Source organism: Aplidium turbinatum, chromosome 12 (genome assembly GCF_918807975.1).
Source record: "Aplidium turbinatum chromosome 12, kaAplTurb1.1, whole genome shotgun sequence".
Classification (NCBI taxonomy): domain Eukaryota; kingdom Metazoa; phylum Chordata; class Ascidiacea; order Aplousobranchia; family Polyclinidae; genus Aplidium; species Aplidium turbinatum.
Window position 1 is genome coordinate 14,756,743 of NC_137483.1, and position 21,469 is coordinate 14,778,211.

At 37.5% G+C, this 21,469-nt stretch overlaps 1 protein-coding gene and 1 long non-coding RNA gene across 2 annotated transcripts; one reads left to right on the plus strand and one right to left on the minus strand.

Annotated features, from left to right (window-relative positions):
• Position 1: 1 nt before the first annotated feature.
• On the minus strand, positions 2-3,354 carry LOC145781047 (cap-specific mRNA (nucleoside-2'-O-)-methyltransferase 2-like). Its single transcript, XM_082592769.1, has 2 exons — positions 3,350-3,354; positions 2-3,099 (listed from the first exon to the last, which is right to left on the minus strand). Exon 2 carries the CDS (start codon positions 3,090-3,092, stop codon positions 837-839), a length of 2,256 nt encoding a protein of 751 aa, XP_082448895.1. The 5' UTR covers positions 3,093-3,099; positions 3,350-3,354; the 3' UTR covers positions 2-836.
• Positions 3,355-17,658: 14,304 nt separating this feature from the next.
• Positions 17,659-19,234, plus strand: LOC145781438 (uncharacterized). Its single transcript, XR_014290741.1, has 4 exons — positions 17,659-17,851; positions 18,111-18,172; positions 18,317-18,481; positions 18,919-19,234. It is a non-coding gene; the product is annotated as an uncharacterized LOC145781438 (long non-coding RNA).
• Positions 19,235-21,469: the final 2,235 nt, after the last annotated feature.

A 21,469-nucleotide genomic window follows, 5' to 3' on the forward strand; every position in this document is an offset into this window, starting at 1 on the left:
ACTAAAGCAAAGAAATCTGTTTAAAATTTTGCATAACACAGCAGTAATCTTATTAGGAAGTTAATTTAAAAAAAGCAAGATAATGGTCTATTTCAAGGCAAAATGTGCAGCAGCTAAAAAATTAGCAGATAAAAACAAATGCAATATTTTACTGTATTTTAATTACCAACAGAAGAATGGTTGGTTTTCATGCATCAAATCGCTTGTAATTTTATCATGCAAGATTTTTAAAAAGAATGTTTTTGGTGCGCTCTATTGCATATGGCTAGTCAAACTATCTACTTACTAGGTTATTAAAGCAAAACCTCAAGGAATTCAATAGACATGCCTTGGATACTTGCTCAATGACATCACAGTACAGTTAGACTCATCGCGGTTAAATCAGTGATTGTTACTTAAGTAGATATAATATATATCTTTATCTGACAGATCATTTCTATTGAGTTACATTTCTATCAATTATTGAATGATCAGTAAACAGTACCGTACTTTGCTATTCATACATTTATATAATTCTTTTTCACAGATAGATTGAAGTTCATGTTTCTTCTTGACAAAAGACAATGTGTCTGGATTAAAATTAATGTACAGTATATCCAAAAAAGTAAGCCAAGTTATATTGCTATTTGGGTTCTCTAACAATACAACGCAAAAACACAATTGCAATGTTATTTTTACAGGCTAGGTGCTTCATTAAAATGTACAAATCATTAGTGGATAAAATGCGACACAATTTAACAAAAAAAATTTATGCGAAATAAACAACACAAGATTTTCTCGGTGGCTATACTGTTAGTCTTGGGTATAGCAAGCAAATAGAAAAAAAACAAAAAAAACTACACAGATTGTGACAGTTTGTTGTTGATTACATGAGTGGCTTCTAACAAACTCATTTCATTTGCTGTTCTGAGAGACTCAATGAAATGAGTTGCTTTATCGGTGTGCAACAGAGCAGTTATAGGAAAAAGTTCTAACAAATCCTTGCCAGGAGTTGAAGTTAAATTGATAGCATGCACAATTGAATGAACATAGTTCGACACAAGCTTGAATTTTCTTCCGACAAAGAGAACAGCGGAATGGGAATGACCATCTGATGACTTGATCGGAAGAACAACATTTTCTTCAAAGCATTGAGAAAACACCCACAACATTTCTCCACAAATACGTGTGAGTACACTTGGCAATACAAAAATACACGAGCCACCCTTCTTCAAAGCATTGATAGCAAGTAAAACAGCTTTTATTAAGTCGAAACGAATCTTTAACTCCGGCCACTTCATTAGATTTGAGCTAGCCAGTATAAAATTGCAAGTAACAATTTCTGCTTTATGTGATGGTAAACGTTTTTTGTTAAACTCTGAGATGGCAGTTTCAACCAATGTCAGAGCACCGTTTGATATGTTGATTAGATGCTGCAACCAACTCGAATGAAACATGTCTGCATTGTCCATTCTTATTTCAATTGAAAATCCATTATGGCAGGATACCATGCATGACAGTTCTTCCAACAGTGCTTTATTGCTAATTGCATTATCAAAACTACTATCAATAAAAGCTGCATTTTTCTGGGCCATTTGTTCAAATGCATGCTCATATTGAACAATAATGTCAGTGACACAAAAAAGGGAAGAATGAATGTCTTCAACAACTTTTCCAACAACTGCTTGAGTTGTATTCCACCAAAATGGCTTGGTTTGGCAAGGAAGCCACTTTGGTTCCATTGTCCATGAAGCACAATCACTGTTTTCAGACACTTGGACATCCATGTCACTGTCGTTTAAAACTCTTTGGGTAAATGAACCCTCTAGTCTTGGACGTAATTTGATATTTGATCTAACGTTGGATCTTAAAACACCCGATGGAACAATGCACTGTTTAGGATGCACTTTCTTCAATTCACACATGTCAAAAAATCTTTGTGTAACCATCTCTTGCAATGTTTTGATGTCATTTTTAAACTTTTCAGATACTTTCTGATAGCATGCTATATTTCGTTGTATAGTCGTGATTTGCTGATTTGAAAAAAACTTCACACAATCTAAATGCTGTTCTAAAAAACTCACAGGAACATCAGAAAAAAGAGATATACCTTCTTTTATAAAAGACTGAAATGGCATGTGCTTCAAAAGAGTATCAATGAAATTTGCACATTTTTCATGGCCACAAAATTTACGTGCAACAACGTATACTTCAGAATTTCCTGCTTTACTAGTCGCAGGCTTAACAACAGAAACTTCTTTAAAAAGGCAACACAGCACATACATGAAGTTAATAGAATGCTTTTCGAATAAGGTGAACATCTTTACAACAAAATTTCCACCAGCTGACAATACACTGAGTGCACACAACAATTCAGTGTAATGCAATGGAGAGACAATGGTTTCTTGCTCACTCGGGTCATCCTGACAATTCAAACTGCCATCTGCAGTTACCAAATTAACGTTATTCCTATGAAATGTTTTCCTGCAATGGTGTTGGAGTGCTTGTATGAAATCTGAACTTAAAATATTTCCCGTGTTATCTTTTCCAAAACACCACGATCGCAAAGTTCGTGAAATAAGTCTATCGTCTACTATGCAAGAATCTAATGCATTTCCTTCGTAGTATGGATTCAAGGTGTTTGCTACCCAAAAGTGTTTGTTGCTCTTAGCATGCTTGGTCTTCAAGTAATGATTCAGAGCACAAATAAATCCACCAGGCGCTTCACATAAATGAACAGAGCACAGTATATTTTCACATCCTTGTGGAACAACGTTGCTATAAGATAGAAGTTCATAAAACTTACACCATGCTTGGGTTGCTAACTCTGGGTGGATAGACTTCCTTAAATGAGGTAAAACTTTGGCACTTAAGTTTGTTGAGTTTGTGTGGTTACTCCATGATATAATATCAAAATCATTCAAAGAACTTTTAACATCATTAAGGCATTTTTTTAACTGCAACAATTCAGTATTTTTTTGCACATGATTTTCTTTGTCGACATCAGAAACACCAAGTGCCCATGGAACGTCTTTGCCACTGGGACTTTTGTATGAAAAAGTTTTTCTAAATGGTTCATCAACTAACTCAATACTATCTTCTGTCCATTCCATTGAAGTGCTGAAAAAAAAAACATATTTTATAAGTTACAATATTGCAGAAGAAAATTAGCAAGTTAATCATATATCTGATAACAAAACAATTTGTTCTGTTGAATCATATATAATTGATCTTATAGCGGAAAGACCTCATTCGTGAATAGCGCGTCTTGTTGAACTGCATTACTTCTTATTACCCTAAATCAGTGGTTCCAAACTTTTTCAGCTTGTGGCACACTAAAATAATTATAAAACGCTCGAGGCACACTTACGTAAATTTTGAAGCTACTTTCTGGAAATTAGAATGAAAACCGACTTCCTGACGTTTTTTCATCTCAAACACTTTATTTCATTATAATTTGTTGGAAAAAAAATGAATTTCTATGCGCACAATACACATGGCTATCATCTTGTAAAATATTTTGGCTCTGTGACTTTCATAGCTCCCGTCGCGGCACACTCGAGAATCTGTGGCGGCACACAGTTTGGGAATCACTGCCCTAAATAGTGGTTGGTGACTAGTCCAGTTCACATTTACCGGTAGCCAACAACGATGTTCCGGTTTTGTAGGCTACTTGTCGTTTATCGGCTGTTACCATGTGTCACAGAATACAGAAAGTGGGACAAAGAACGCTTGGCAAATCCATGTTGGCTGGGGCAGCTAAGTTGTTCTACTTTGAAATTTCTTCACTGTATGTCAATGCTAATACATATGAGATGAACCTGCAACGGTTCACTATTTATTGCAGGAGCAGGAAACCTTTTCACATGCACGAGTCAAATGAAGTAATGCAGAGGCGGACTGCAACGATGCTTATTCAATAACATAAAACTAGGCAAACTTCACTTCATGTATTCTGTTCATTCTTGCCACTGACCTACTGGAATGCCTGCATAAAATAATGAAAATAACCACAGTCATTCTGAACACTCTGTAGTGACAGTTCACAATGTTTTCAGTCTGGCAGACTGGCACACCACCTTTGTCAACAAAAATAATAGTGTTGCCAGAGAAAACATAAAAAAGTTAATATATAACACACTGTTGCCATATTGATTGATTAAATCTTTATTCTCGGTTGGTTGGGTTTTGAATCTTTATCCTCAGACTGACAAAGCCTTGATAGGTTATTCCTGGTAATTTCTAGGGACGGTATATTACGGGACGCGCAACTCCGTTGTTCCTTCAACATTAGAAGGGTCAATTGCCAATTTGGCATTTTTTTACGCTTTACTGCTGGCTTGCTTTCAACTAAAAACCTTAAATTACTTTAAAACCAACTTCACTCTTCTTATATAACCCATAAAAAGTAAAATATTTTGTAAATTACAAAAAAACGTAACCCTTCTACTGTTGCGGATAAGCCAAAAGCGGATGAAGTTTCGCATCCCTATGATCTACAATCCCTAGGTAATTTCGCATACTTCTAGAGGCTCTTGATGCAAAACCGGTTACCGAGATTGGCAGAGCGAAGTTTTCCGATTTGTTGGAGTGTTGTTGCTGAGGAATTATTCCCAGGGTGGGAAATAACGTTTAGTTGTCACTATTCGATAGCGTTATTCGTTGCTTTCTGAATGCTTATACCCATTTTCCAGTGGCGTACGCAGGATTTTCTCAAGGGGGGGGGGGGGGCTTTGAGAGTAGCGTAGCCAGGAATTTTGAAAAGGGGGCTTTGACGACCGGCAGGCGAAGCCCGACGGTGTTTTCGCTTAATACGACACCCAGCGGCGGGGAGTCTGGGGGGCCTCCCCCAGAAAATTTTGAAAAATTGCTTTGAATTTGGTGCATTCTGAGAGCATTTTCAACAAAAATGTGGGTATGAATATTCCTGTAAAATGGTGCTGTCAGGTGGCTTAGCAAAAATATAAGATCATGTTTTTTTGGGCATTTTTCGGAAATAAAGCTAAGTCTCTATGTTTTCTTGTTGTTAATTCCTGGCTGAGATGTTTGAATAGTTGGTATTGGCAAAACTCGCTCTTTTAATGCAGTTTTGTTTAAAATTAGGCAAGTTTTTTTTAGACTGAAAGCATCATTCCCAAGCATAAAGAGACTGAAAGCATCATTCTCAATATCGTGACGTCACACGCGTGCCAAAGTGGGGTTGTAACTCCCTCCCCCCCTTGGCTACGCCACTGGCCATTGATATCCCAGACGTCTTCATGATATCCCAGTATGGTTTTAGTTACAGTTTTAGTTCTTCATGATATCCCAGTATGGTTTAGGCTTACAGAACACTATTCTACTTTGGCATACCTGGGGTTGGGTAGGTGGATTGGGCCATGTATTTCGTATTGACTTAGTCTATACCAGGGGTTCTTAACCTTTTTTGTCTCGTTTACCCCTTGCCGAATGAAAAAAGTATAATTTACCCCCACCATTTTGGTGGCTCCTTGTGATGTTATCGTGTCCTGTCAACCATGCGAAGAAATGCAAAACATCCTTTTTTGTCTGGATTTACTTTGGCAAATATCAAAAACAAGCTGTTTATTTGCCGAAGACACGATTGTTCTTGAAGGGGTCTTGTGAAAAATAATGTCCACTCAAATGACTTTTGTGCTTTCTTTCCACGAACAATTTTGGAGATTCTTGGCATGGTCGTTGAAAGAGCTACTCGCATGTCGTCTTTCGGAACTAAGCGAGATCGATGTTTTGTTTTAATAGTCAACAATGAAGAGAACCCTGCTTCACACAGATAGCCTAAGTAGTTGAAAAAGATATAATAACTTCAAATGCACGCTTAGTCAGCGTAGGAAACTCTTCGACTAATCCACACCATAACTTGGAAAAGTCACCATTGCACGATAAGAGTTTGGAACAAAGCGTTGTTGAACATTGAAGATCAATCAATTCATTTTTGCAAAGATCATCGTCAGCAAAACTTTCTAACTTGGCTTCGAAGGGAGGAGTTATCCAAAGAGCAGTACCAGTACTGTTAAACTTTCACCTTCGAAGTAACCGTCAAAGTTCCTTTTTAAGGTGCTGGTATATTTCGACTTCGAGGATAGAAATCTCGTTGCGACTTCTACTGACTTTCCAATCATCAAATGCTGGAAAATTTGCGTAAACATGAGTAGTAAAAATTTTCTTTTTGAACTCTTCTACTCTATAGACCTAATTTTGTCTGAAAGCCCTGAATTTTATCATGTACACACTTTTCCTTGCATTTGCATATTGAGCTGGTTCAAACTTGAAAAAAATGTCTGTCAAGTAAGCCAATGCACCAACAAATTTGTTGTCGCCAAAGTGCTTACTCAACGGGGATTTGCGTACTCGAAGAAAAATCTCGATTTCACCATGTAGTACGAAAACTCGAGAGAAAACAAGACCCTTATAGAGAGCCACCGAACTTCGGTGTGATAAAGAAGAACAGAGTGTTCTGATCCCATCTGATCACAAACCACTTTGAAAAGATGATGATTAAGAGCACGTGCCCTGATAAAATTCTCGCATTCAACCACATGCTTCAATACTGCTTTCAAATATTCTGGAAGGGTTTTACTTGCCAGTGCATGTCGATGAAGGGCACAGTGCGTAGAAATGATGTTCGGTGCGCGTTTTTTTCACCAGAGTTGTAAAGCCAGGCTTAGCACCGAGCATAGAAGGGGCACCGTCTGTGCAAAGCAAACCCACATGATTCCAGGATATATTATTTTGTTGAAAAAAATTGTCCATTTTTTCCAGTATCCATTTTTTCCAAAAATGTGGCACACATACCCTGTTGAAATGAAACTGGCAGTCTACTTGCGTGGAGATAAAAGAAAAAGACGAAAACTTACATTAAGCATAAATTTGAATCAAAATCGAGTGCAACACTACCAGTTTTTTAATAACTGAAAAAATGAAGTTTGCTTTAATTTATGATTCAGTAAATTTACCCCCTCGGTAGGTGAAATTTACCCCCAGGGGGTAAATTTACCCCGGTTAAGAACCCCTGGTCTATACAGTAAAACAACATTGTTACAGTGATTGCTTTGACAGAGCAATGCAAAACATATTAAATGCCTTAATCTACGTCGTTAACTACTCAACCATTTTTAAGGGGGGGGGGGCATGGCTCAATGGCCCCCTCCTGCATACGCCACTGCCCATTTCCTTTAATAATGAATATCGAATGCACGTTATTCACTGCTTTTTTATGCAAGCAACGAAATCATTATTTGTTTTTCACTAATCGATATTGAGGAAAACTGCTGAATGCTTTTTTGCTGTTTACTTACTTCGTTGTCAAAACGAATATACGAGATATAGTTTTCGTATTACTATCCGACCTAATCCCCTTCCGGTTTTCCAACTTTAAAGGCATAGTAAATGAAATTTTTAAACGAGAATTAAGCATTAAAATGCGTAAACTGAGCATTCAAGAATACATTTCAAAAAGAATTACCGAAAAAATATTATTTTCAATGGCACTGGCAAGGCCCAAAGTTCAATATTTCATTTATTTTTATTTTTTATTTCAAAATGACCAAAAAATGCAAACACTGCTCGAGAATACGTCACTATCGACAGCAATAACAAAAGCCACGTTACCACTTCTGATGTTTCAACATCAGATCTGACGTTTTGAGCAAACTGTCTGATGTTTTGATGTTGAAATCTGCTGTTTTGATGTACATACTTGTACAATCATACATACATAGCCTACAGTTAAAGCTGTTTTGATGTACAATCATACATACATAGCCTACAGTTAAATCGCCCGCAGTAACAAGTAACAACTATTTAGAGAAAAACAAAGAAAACATTGAAGAATTTATTCAACTTGTCAATCATTCTTCTGATATTCTTGCCATTTCAGAAACAAAAATTGGTCCTTATAACTCGTTCCTTAATTATTCCTTACCAGGCTATGTCATGCTACATAAGGGTTCTTGTAGCAGTGCTGGTGGTGTTGCACTTTACTTAAAACAAGGCAATTCATTTAATGAGCGAAAAGACTTTTCGATTGATATTCCCAATTGTGAAAATCTTTTGGGTGGAAATTGTGCAAAAAACTCACCAAGTATCATTGTAGGAGTCATATATCGTCATCCTAGTTACGCTTTTTCTGCATTCAAAGACAAAATAATTGATTCTTTAAATAAATTAGAAAGCTCTGGATGTAAATACATAATTTGTGGAGACATAAATATTGACTTGTTAAAGGCTGCAAAGTCTCCTGCAGTATTAAATTATAAACACTGTTAAAAAATTTCGTAATTTTACTGTCAAAAGAGCAGTAGAATATTACTATCTTGTTACAGTACTTGAAATTACTGGCCATTTTGTGGTATATTTACTAGACAAAGACGTTTTTTTACTCCAAATATAGTAGAATCACTGATTGAGCAGTTTTAAATTTTACTTCTTTTCGTAGTAGATGATTTCACTTCTTTTTTGGAAGTGAATTTACTGGTCTGTGAAAGTGTTTTGCAATTTTACTGAAAAAAATAGTAAAATTTCACTGACTTTATATAGTTTTTGTTTAACTTGCATTGGCAGTAATTGTAGCCTACTATAGGTACGGTAGGCTACATGGGCAGTAGCATTTTATTAACACCGTTATTTTAGTCCGATTAGGCTACTATACTCTTGTGCAGCAATATATTTAGCACTTCTACTAGGGATAACTTCTACGAAACGTCAACCTTTTTTCCGGTCAACATATTTACGGTCACACCAGCACATTCTCGAAACAGTGGGCTGCTACGTTATGTCATGCCTTTCTGTTTTGATATCTGATATACCTTGGCCGGCAATATAGAGTTCATGGGTTAATTGAAACAATCATGACTTGAAGGGAAGTTTGCTAGAGATCCGAACTCATGGGCCTCCAACAAAAATGTTTTAATTGTTTGTAATATTGGTTCCTTAAATATGCACTGAAAGTACCAGAGAGTCGAACCGAACCCGAGTTTTATAGTCAAACGGTTCGACTCTCTGACTAAGTTAGTCAGTAAAACCCGAGAATTATTATCACTTATCAGTCGTCAGCCATAGGGCCGGCGAATGTTATCCTGATCCGCGCTCAATTTCCCGCCATCCCGTTCAGAATTTGCAGAGTCTGATTAGCGTTGCCAGATGGGGAAATAGGATACCAAATTTAAAAAAATTCTCGTGAAATTCAATATTAGAGGTCTTTGATGCCAAATTTTTTGACTTTGGGACCAGAAAACTTCTTGGTGAAATCTAGTGAAATTTTTCCCCAACCAATTTTTTTCAAGAAAGTTTTTTTCAATTTTTTTAAACTTTTAAGCGAAAAATCCCCGCTCGTATAGAAAACGTTTTGCAAGAGGTTTGCGCATGCGTGACGGCAGTGTCTTATGTCTTAAAAACTATTTGTATTTTTAGACGAAATTGTTTTATTTAGGGTGTTTTACATATCTCGTTAAGTTGTATGCAATCTGGTGAAATTTTATTTACTTTTTGGTGCTAAGCGTCTGGCAACACTGAGTCTGACAACTGAGCATGGGAAGGCACTTTAACATGCAGATATCCAATCCATGGACTTCTGTCCAATCCAACCACGAACCAATCAGATGCTACGTTGTCTGTCCAACTGTGACCATTCAGCCAGAGAATTAATTGAATTATTACTTTAAAAAAGTTTGAACTTTGTTTGGTAATTACAGAAGAAAAAAGAGCTATAGCAGAGGTGGGAATCAAACCCACGTCAATGTAATGACTACCACCGCCCTAACCCAATGCGTCAAGTGAGCCGATGGCAAAGCATTAATTTAATTTAGCTAGAATTTGCGTTTTTCGTTTATTCTTCCTAAACGCAGCCTTGATGACGTCATGAACAGCGTAGCTTCTGATTGGTTCGTGGTTTATTAGAAATCTGCTTGTTAAAGTGCCTACCCTGAGCATGTGCGTGCAAGGCTGCACTGCAAGCATCAAGCATGGTTGCTGGAGTAGTGCAGTAACTTAGTTACAGCTGGTTTTGTTGCAGTCATACCGTAGGTTTCAGATAGACAGAGGAACCGTGTCAACAGCAAAAGTAGCATCGTTAAACCTGTATCACTGAACAGGTAACAAGTTTAATCGTACAAATGGTATCTTCGCTGATTTTTTTATGTTTACCATGGACAAATGAGAACAATAGCGTACCATTGAAATTAATTTATTTCGATGCTTTTAGTTAGTTAACTGCATTAAACTGTTACGAAATTACATAGTTAAGCAATATGCACTGAACAACAATGACTTAGATCAGGCAGGTCTGTCTGTCAGTCAATGCAGTGAGGCTCTGCCCCCTCCCTACAATTTTCTAACCACTGCACCTCTGAGTCAATGTGAAGAACTACCTAACACATCTTCCCGGTTTACTAGTAGTGTAGGGGTGGCGACGATGTCGTCTCCTGCCGATGTCGTACCCCCGATGTCGTACCCTCATACATCGGGACGCGCAATAATATACGCCGCCAAAAAATGCTTCATATGCGGCGCGCTGTTGGATTTCAGCTCGAGCGTCAATGCCCATGTCGTCCCCAGTGAGTGATCATGAATCACGCTGCCGAACAGACTTCATAATGCGGCGGGCTGTTGCATTTCAGCTCGAGCGTCAATGCTCATGTCGTTCTCAGTGAGTGATTGTTATGAATAACGTTGCCGAAAAGTCTTCATATTCGCTGAGGCGTAGGCCACAAAAGTAGAATTGCAAAAGTAGGCTATTACATTTTGAATATTTATCGTGGTGTTTGTTGCGTTATTCTTTCAGTTTGGTACAACTTGTGGAATTAGTTGATGAACAAACAAATTATTTTAATTTCAAAAATAAAAATTAATTTCCAGGTTAATTGTTTTTTTTCGAATGTCCGCTAGCCAGGGATAATTATTTTGTTACTGACGAGTGCACAGTTCTGCACAACCGAGTGAACAGTTTGTTTATTTATTATTATTTCTTTAAAATAACATAGGCCTAACCTCGGACACGGTAGCCTACTGCTACGAGTGGCGTACCTATGCAAAATGGCGCCCATGGCAAAATTTAAATGTGCGCTCTTTTTAACAATTTAAGTTAAATATTGCATACAAGTCCTTTATGAACAAATCATGAAGAAAATAAATGTATTATTGCCGTTTTATAATGTTCAAAGACAGTCACGTGAGATTGTTTCGTCATGCAAATTTTGTTCTCTGCGGAGCTAATCAATTTGATAGAATGCTGCGCTATTGCGCCTTTCCAAGTTATTTCCCACATAAAAACTAGCCAACGCGGCTTATTACTTTTTCATGTGACGCTATGTGTATAGTCTACTGTAGCCTACTACCAAGTAAATTATTGGACATAATAATCGGACATAAGTTTGTCTGCTTGACTTTTCAGCTTCTGCTGCTTGCAGCTTTCGTCTCTTTCGCCCTTCAGCCCCACTTTCCTTTTTCTTTATATTGGTTTGTTGCATGGTCTGCTTTTGTAATTATAAAGGGCAAGTAAAAATTAAATTACAAAAAAGCCTTGGTCTATAATTATAATATATAGCCTAGGCCTACGCAAAATGTTTTCGTAGTCTTTTACGTACGCCTATAGGCCTAGCTAACTTAATTACAATTCATCTCAATAGAGCGTTGTGTTGATGCAACCGTCGGTGACCGAGAGACCCGTATAAGGCTACGGGTATTTTCGTGGGATATCTGTGGATAAAAATAAAACAACCCCAGTCCGGCATTTTTTCAAAAACTATATTAATTAATTTAAATTGTCGCCGACATTTGTTGGCATGTCGGCGGGTTTTGTGACCGTTGGGTTGTATGCTGACTAGAGATTGAAGAAACTGATAGCGAATCAATCCCAACATTGGTGTGTTCTACCACGAATTGCGTTCATTTTATCCGTTTGACAACTTGAGGAAGTTAGGTAAAAGTACGGACGCGTTAATGACGAAAAATAAATGATTGATTGATCTTAAATATGCTTTTTTGATGCGTATAGGCTATGTTGAAGCGCGAGAACGTTTAATTATTTTTCTCTTGTATTTTTCGTCATTTCGGTAGGGTGGCAATTGACTAGTAGACCGTATGGTCGTCTCGTTGTCGGCACTAGCGTACGCAGGGGGGCATTGAGCCATGGCCCCTCCCCTAAAATGTTTTAGTAGTTCACGACGTAGATTAAGGCATTTAATATGTTTTGGATTGCACTGTCAAAGCAATTAACAGTGTTGTTTTTATTTTTTTCCGATCTGAGGAACTATACGGTGAAGCCATTAGCCTACTATACCGAGATTAGCTCGCTTTCAAAAACAGAGAAGTAATGTACTAGCTGACACTCCTTCTGAATACTACCGCAGAAGCGTATTCTATCCTTTCTTAGACGCTTGTCTTCTGCAATTGCGAGAACGATTCAGCTTCCAAACAACTATTGCATTTTCACTTCAATCTCTGCTACCGAAATATTGTTCAAGTCGACCATTTGAAGCCATTGAAAAAAACGTTAGCACGTACAGCTCTTTTCTTTCATGTGGAAAAGATTCGGTCAAAATAGAATAATTGAGATGGCAAATCCATTGGCGATACAGTTCATGGATAGCCTACCTGATAACGTTATTGATGTTTTCAAGGCCGCAGTGGACCTAAAAACGTTCCCCAACATCGCAACGTTGATACAAATATTTGCAACTATACCAGTGACAACAGGTAAACAGCTACGAATGAGAGATCTTTCAGTACTTTAAAGTAGGCTACATAAAGAATTATTTGAGATCTACAATGGGAGAAGAACGTCTCAACGGACTGGCATTATTGTACATTCATCGGGAGTTAGAGCTAAACTATGATGACGTAATAACAGAGTTTAGCAAGAACAATCGACGATTGGACTTTGTCTAAAATTACTTATTTGATTGTGTACGTTGCGTTTATCACCTTGGTGCAAACGCAATAGCCTAGATTCGGGGTTTTCGTTTCTAATCAGGTGAATTTAGTCCCAGCACTCCGGCTTATCATTATTTTGCTCTCACCATTATTGCTGGACGATAATTAAAAACACTATTGTCTTTTTCGTCATTTTATCGCCCTACGTAAGATCTCATGCATTATGGTTTTTACTTCTCCGTTTAGACCTACTATCATGCTTTTCATATTCAAAATCGGTAGCCTATGTGTTGTGTACAGTGACATAGCCTACGGTAGGCAAAGACCGGGAAAGTCTATATTTCACTATCAAATAAGCTACGGTACCTTAAACCTTGGTCAGACTATAGAGTAGCATAAGTCAACTCTTGATAAAATAAGTCAAATTATATCGAATGCCCCCTTCCCCATGGAACAAAATCCTGCGTACGCCACTGAACGTAGCCTACCCTCAATACGCGTAGTTCATTGGGTTTATTAAGCCAACTACGTCGTCTACGTAAGGCATTAAATGCGACGTTAAGAATGTTATATCGTATCGTTTGTTTTCAATAGCCTACAACAGCTATCCAAATGAGTAAACTTGCCGCTGCAAATTAAAACATCCGATAGCTCAGTGGTTACGCGCCGGGCTCAAGATCACACGGCGCTGGTTCGACTCTCGGGGTGTGCGTTTGAGCAACGCATTTCAGGACTGCTCTCCATTCAGCGGCACCTAGTGAATGGAATAATTTCTCGGCAACAAGACTTCAACAATCGGAAAACTTCACTCTGCCAATCTCGGTAACCGGCCCTGCGTCAAGTGCCTCTACAAGTATGCGAACAAGTACCAGGAATAACCTATCAAGGCTTTGTCAGTCCGAGGATAAAGATTCAAAACCAAACCAAAACATTATCGTCAATGCAAGCTGAGTAGGCCACCTATGCCAGCAACCTATCGGCAATTATTAGCAAATGGACGTTTTTTAATTTTTTTTTCGTTTTGATTCAAAAGCATTTTCAATGCCTTTGAATCAAAACGAATTGTTTTTTTTTTTAGTCACACGTTATCTGAGGTTTACTGTAGCCTAGCCTTTTGCTGCTTTCATGGTTTTGTTCTTTAACTGTTATAAAGTAGGCTAACAGTTAAAAGTAGCAGTTCAGATTTTCAAAGTAACACTTATTTAAAAGTAACAGTTAAGCACATCTTTAATCTACATAACCTGATAACGTACGACCACACTTGTTGCAAGTCATAGTTAATGTTTTTTTAGCTGTTTTCTTTTTTTGTCGTAGGTTAGATATGTTTATTTTCGCCCTTTATTGCGTTTATTTATTGTCCGCCCCGTTAGCTCAGTGGTTAGGCTATGCGCCCTGCTCAAGATCACGCGGCGCAAGCTCGACGCTCTGGATGTGCGCTTGAGCAACACACTTTCAGGACTGCTCTCCATTCAGCGGCACCTAGTGAATGGAATAATTTTTCGGCAACAACACTTCAACAATCGGAAAACTTCACTCTGCCAATCTCGGTGACCGGCCCTGCGCCAAGAACCACTGCAAGTAGCCTATGCGTAACTACCAGAAATAACCAATCAAGGCTTTGTCCGAGGATAAAGATTCAAAACCAACCAATTTGCAGTGGGCTACGTTATAGCGATGTCAAAATAAATGTTCATGAAAAAAAATTGAGTGTTTGTTTATCTTTATCCTGCATTGCGGGAAAGCGGACTTGAGCGCTATGCATCGGTGTACGCCTTCCGACATACACCTGACCCACGCTGCAGCCGACGGCAATGTCTGTTTTCCGGTTGTCTACTTTACTTGTGACTTAAATTTGGTACTACCCATAACTCAAAATCGATCACTAGGTAGAGGCAATTATCGTTAAGTTTCTTGCCCAGAGAAACAACAGCAAGTGCGGGTGGCTGGAGTCGAACATCCAGGCTCTCGACTGCGAGCCCAACTCGCTAACCACTCGGCCACGGCTGCCGACTGTTCATTGCAGGAACATGAAATCCATGTTCTTCAGACGAAAAAGCAATGCGAAATTCATGAGGAATCAGAACAGAGCAAGAAAGATTTTTTTTGTTTTCAATTCAATTTCATTTTTCTTTGTAGAAGTCAAGTTGAGTTGAACAATATTGTAACAAGTAAAGCAGTAATGATAAATTTAACAATACTGTAGAGTACAGGAACAAAACCAACAAAAGAAAAAGGTAGCAAAAACTTCGTTTTAATTTGAAAAAGTACGTTTTAAACAACCATAATTTTTACCTACATTTAAATGGACAAAAAAAGTTGAACATCTGGCAACAGGGACGACATCGACGTGGGACGACATCGGCAGGGGACGACATCGGGGGGACGACGTGTCCAGGGGACGACATCGGTGGCATTCGTAGTGTAGCCTACTGAACACACAACGTTGAAGTAGTCAAGCTCTGTTGTAGTAGCTTCTAGCATTCGGACTCTGGATTGGAAGATCCAGTGTTGGAATCGTACTATAAAAAGATTAGGCAGTGGCTAGTGATCTTTTGGCGGTGGCGATTTGACCGGCGCCGGTCTTTGAATCTGAAACACTATTTGACCGGTCATGACATCACTATACAAGCACCTTTTTCTATTTCAAAGCAAAAGACGAGAAGCGCGTATATAAGTTTTAAATTCGACAATTTTATTCAACTTGATCCGTGGCGCGTGCGATACTTCGCCGGCTTTTATTTTAGAGGGAATGAGTTCGATACTACCCGTAAGCGTTCTTTTTTCTTTTTCTTTAACTAAATTTTGACCCAAAGTGCATTTTTATAGTCAATTTTTAATTTGAGTTGCCTGCAGCCCAATTTCTTATGTCTTTTCAAATGTGAGTAATAAAGTTAGAATTTTTTTAATTTGCTGGAATTTGAGAATTTCTCTGGATAATTTTCCGTTTGTGGCCGTGCTAACTACTGATATATGGGTGGCGACGATGTCGTCCCCTGCCGATGTCGTCCCCCCGATGTCATACCCTCATATATCGATTTTTGTACTTAGTATCTTTTTCGTCCCGGACGCGTTAATGACGAAAAATAAAATGATTGATTGATTGATGTGACCGTGTTTGCCGGACGAAGCATTACATTTTGGCAGTGGCTATTTGACCGGCTCCGGTCTTTGAATCTGAAACACTATTTGACCGGTCATGACGTCACTACATAAGCACTTTTTTCTTTCAAAGCAAAAGACGATAAGCGCGTTAAGTTTTAAATTCAACACGTTTTCTTCAACTGAGTCCGTGGCGCGTACGTAACATCTCGGCTGCCATTTTAGAGGCAATGAGTTCGATACTATCAGGAAGCGTTTTTTTTTTTTTTTTTTAACTACAAAAGGATACAAACTGATATGAATGAATCAACAAGTGAATAAAAAAGTTTCAAAACGAATTAAAAAAGTTTTTTCTAGTCTTTATTTTTAACAAATTCCTTTCATTTCTTAGCACAAATTCTCTGAAAAAATCACACCTTCTAATAGGCTGTAAGATTACGTTTCGCTGAAGTCCGAAGTTAAAAATTAAATCCAGTCTCATTGTCGCACAACAATCAGTCAAGTTTCAAATCATCATCTCAACCAACCCTTCAAGACAACTTTCCACTTTCAAAAATTTAATTAAAAAAAAAAAAAGAACGCTTCCGGATAGAATCAAACTCATTCCCTCTACAATGGCAGCCCGATACGTTACGTATGCGCCACGGATTCAGTTGAAAAAACGTATTGAATTTAAAACTTAAGGCGCTTATCGTCTTTTGCTTTGAAAGAGAAAAAGAAAAAAGTGCTTATGTAGTGACGTCATGACCGGTCAAATAGTGTTTCAGATTCAAACACCGGAGCCGGTCAAATAGCCACTGCCTTACATTTTTGCTCTCAACAAGTTAGTTATATACAATGCTTCTTTTAAAAAAATGGTAGGCCTAATGGTATGTAAATGTAATGCAACTCAAATTAAAAATTGACTACAAAAATGCACTTCAGGTCAAAATTTAGTTAAAAAAAAAAAAGAACGCTTCCGGGTAGTATCGAACTCATTCCCTCTAGAATAGGAGTCGGCGAAGTACGGTATCGCACGCGCCACGGATCGAGTTGAATAAAATTGTCAAATTTAGAACTTATATATATACACGCTTCTCGTCTTTTGCTTTGAAAAAGAAAAAGGTGCCTGTATAGTGATGTCATGACCGGTCAAATAGTGTTTCAGATTCAAAGACCGGCGTCGGTCAAATCGCCACCGCCAAAAGATCACTAGGCATGGCTGCTGCGACTGTCTTCAAAATGAGAAAATATTAGGTAGCCTACACAGATTTATAAAAACAAGCTGTGACCCTATAGCTAGAAAGTATATCTGCCTTATCTGGTGCTACGCCTTGCCCATGAGTAGCCAGGGAGTAACGACATTTGAGATGCGACTCGATTTTACCTCTGAGTGAAACCTCTGCCGTCGGTTGCAGTTTATAGGCATAGTCAATGCCCAGGACTGTTAAAAAGTGAGAACTAAATAATTGAGTGGTTTATCCAGCTGTGGTGTTAAAACTTGTGGTAGGCTGATCTTTCGTGTGTGACCACTGACCAGCGTGAATAATTTGAGCAGCAGGTCCAGGGTGGTAAACGATAGACCCTCAGCCCTGTCCAAAGATTGAGAAGGAAAAATCCCCATTAGGCTACAGGAAGAGGACCGGCACTTATTACCAGTATTATTCGTGACAATGTCTTATAATACATGTTTTAAACCAATTTAGGTTTTTTTATGCTTTCCTGAGCATGTGTTGTATTTCATTTCATTGAATAACTTGATACTTGGATATTATCCTTGTGTATTTATGATGTGCTGGGAGACAACTGGCGGCTGGGAGACAACTTGCCCATCTCAGTGGGATTAGTGGAACTGATTACAACATATTTTAAAGAAGATTGCTCAGCGATTTATCAATGCTTTGAGGTAACATACATTTATTATTATTTAATTGCCAACACAGATTTTTTAATACCCAACCTTCCCATTCCCGGAAGAACATCCGACACATACTTTGCAAATTTATATATAGCTTATATATAACTTGTGTGATATGAACACCATGCTACTAGTGCTAATAAATTCTATTTCATTGCCTTCTTAGCGATAAGAGTGCGGCTATATGAGTGTTTGACAATGTTTGTATTATTTTCAATATCTTAAAAATGTTGAATTCAATTTGTAGGATTCAGCTATCTCCCAGTTTGAAGAAACTCGTTTACCAGCATCCAATAATTGTGTGTTTTGGTAAGTTGTGAATGAGCGTTTGTACAATTTTGACTGATGTACAAGTGAACTTTTGAATTGCTCACCTAAATATGAAGTTGGTAAATGTAAATATGCACTGATTTCAGTCGTCGTAGTTTCATTTGTGCCTCATTGCATCTGCAGGGCCCACTCTTGCCAGTGCAGTGAAGTTTCTCGTATTCATCGAAGGCAACCATGCAATGGAAACCAACTCGTTTTTTTGTAGTGCTGGCTTACTTCTTCTGCTCATATTACGTCTGCAATGTCATATCCAGATAGTGCAGCTGCAAGTCTGGAGTTTATACAGAGGTATGTAAACTTGTAATGTGTTTAATTGTTTATGTTTGAGCTAAGGAATAACAATAATGGAACTCCCTCCTTCACAAAGTCATACCAGTGACAAGCTGGTCTGAAGTGGGATTCAAATCCACGAAGTTCTTGACAGTGTCTCTGTACTGCAGCTAGTAAGAACTGCACTCATTACCGGAGGGATTGCGTCTTAGACCACTCGGCCATCCAGACTGATTATTAGAGGTGTTAAACTGTTAATACTAGTTATGTACGCAAGTTCCAAGCCACAACTCCAGAGGATGACGATTATTCTAAGGTTTGTGGAAGTGACAACGCATTCTGATCAATTTGAAGGTTTCACCACACGATGGTATTGTGGTGTAGTTACAAACATTGCTAAATATCATGGTCAAATTTGAAAAGATCCACTGATATAACTTGTGTTGTTTCCTCAGATACTTTGCTCGCATTGGGGTCATCCGTCATGACAAGAAAAAGTGGGATGTGCACCCTAAAGTACTCCGACTGTGCAACGAGGTCATGCTTCGGCAGGGATGTTTGTTATGAAGATTGAAGCAAGTCAAGAAATTCACTGTTCAGTCGCTGCTGCTTCATGCTTCGCCGAAATATAGCCTCGGCTGAACTCTGCAGTTAAAAAAGCGAATCCACGTGTTCGTGAAACATTAAACAAATAGCTATACTTGTAACATCTTGAGAAATATATTGTGAAACATTGTCGCCAGTGAGGTCTGCTGTACACAATAAATTTATATCTGCAAATGCACGTGTGTAATATTTACTTGTAGAGAAAGTCATTTTACTCTCATAATGCCGTTTGTCACAAAAACTATTCGGGAAGTCATTTTGCTGCCTGTCCAGAGCAGTAATTTTACTGATCAGAAACATTTAAAAAATGACTATCCAGAGCAGTAATTTTACTGATCAGAAACATTTAAAAAATGACTATCCAAAGCAGTAATTTTACTGATCAGAAACATTTAAAAAATGACTATCCAGAGCAGTAATTTTACTGATAAGAAACATTAAAAATATGACTGTCAACGGAAGTAAAAATACTTCCATTACAGTAAATAAAATTACTACTTGGGAAGTTATTTTGCTGCCTGTCCAAAGGACAGTAAAATTTTTTAACAGTGAAGAAGCCCTTGAAGCTGCAGGCTGCCAGTCATCGATAACAAAGTGCAACTAGATTTTGTGGAGAATCTAATCCAAGCCTACTAGATCACATCTACACCAACATAACTTGTAACCAAAATGCCTATGGCATTTGCTTACATGACATCTCTGATCATTTACCTATTTTCTTATGTGTTAAAAATAAAAATGTAATGTGTAATTCACCCACCAAAAAAATTCGTAGCTTAAAAAACCTTTGTCTTGACAGCTTCTTATGCGATTTAGAGTCTAATTTGAATGAAGTAAATACTGATTGTGATGATGCAGACAACTTGATGCACTCTTTTATTATGCGATTTCAAGTAACACTAGATAAACATGCACCACTTAGAAACATGTCGAGAACTGAAATTAAGCTCTCTAACAAACCATGGATAACAAAAGGCATTCATAAATCTATTAAAACAAAAAACAGACTATTTAGATATTGGATAAAAAATAAAAATGAATCAGCAAAGAGGAAATACAAAGCATATTGCAATAAGCTGAATCATTTGAAACAATCACTGAAAAATCAACATTATAAAAAAAGTTTCAAGAAACAAAAAGTGACTCCAAGAAAACATAGAAGATCATTCATGAGATGATAGAGGGGAAAAGAAATTCAAATAATAAAAAGCTTCCTTCAACTATGACTATAAATGATAAAAGCTATAAAACAGATTCTATTGAATTCATTAATTTATTAAATAATTACTTCACAAATATTGGAACTTCAATGGCAGCTAAAATTCCAAATTCAAATGTAAATTTTGAATCATTCATGTTAAACAGAAAATGTTCTTCTTTTGGCTTTCCTGATATAAATGAAATAGAAGTATCTGATGCTATAAGGAGCCTCACAGCAAATAAAGCTTCTGGCATTTTTGAAATACCTTCTAAATTTATCAAAATGGCCAACTGCTCTTGGCTGATGCTGAGCTGCGTCGGAGTCTGCCTCGCTTTCTGACCTAGTCTTATTCTGAAACGATCCCTGTTCCATATCTAGAAAGCTAAAACCTCAATTGCTAAGGTAACAGGGATCAGTTGTCAGTAGATGTTACAGAAAATATATTTCGCAATTATTCAGTGCATCGTCAGTTCTGATAAAGGGCAGTTAAAACCTACAAGTAATGTTTTAAACAACATTACAGTGACGCAATAATGTCAAAACATAAGCGTAAAAAAATTGAAAAAGCATAAGCGTTAATATTGAAAAAATGCTGAATAAAAACTGAACCAAGCCGGCAGTAAAGTAAATTACGTATCAAATAAGAAAATATTAACTAAAATTGATGAAAGAGCGATGAGCAAAGCCTGCAAATGTAGCGTTGTGACAAATTACGGCAAAGAAAATAAAGTATATGCGGAACACGGCAGTCAAAGGCAGTGATAAACAATATTATATATATATTATAATATTAAAACAATGAAAACTATTAATACTACAAAAAGTGCTCAATGCCAAGCAAAAAGGCAAAGCAGAGCGAATTAAATCAAATGTAGTTATTACTATCTGAAGCCTTTACAAATTGTTTCACCTAACGGATCATCAGAAGGTCTGCAAAAAACATGTAAACAGTAAAGAATCGATAATTCTGAAAAGATATTAAATATTACAACTGTAAATTAATCTGCCAAAAAAAACTCTAAATCTGTCCTTCCTGAGAAGATATTAATTATTACAGCTGTAATTTAATCTGCAAAAAAAACCTCTAAACCTGCATTCCTGAAAAGATATTAAATATTATAACCGTAATCCAATCTGCAGAAAAAAAAAACTCCAGAATTACTAAGGACAGCCTCCGTCCGCCACGATAAAGTATCAAT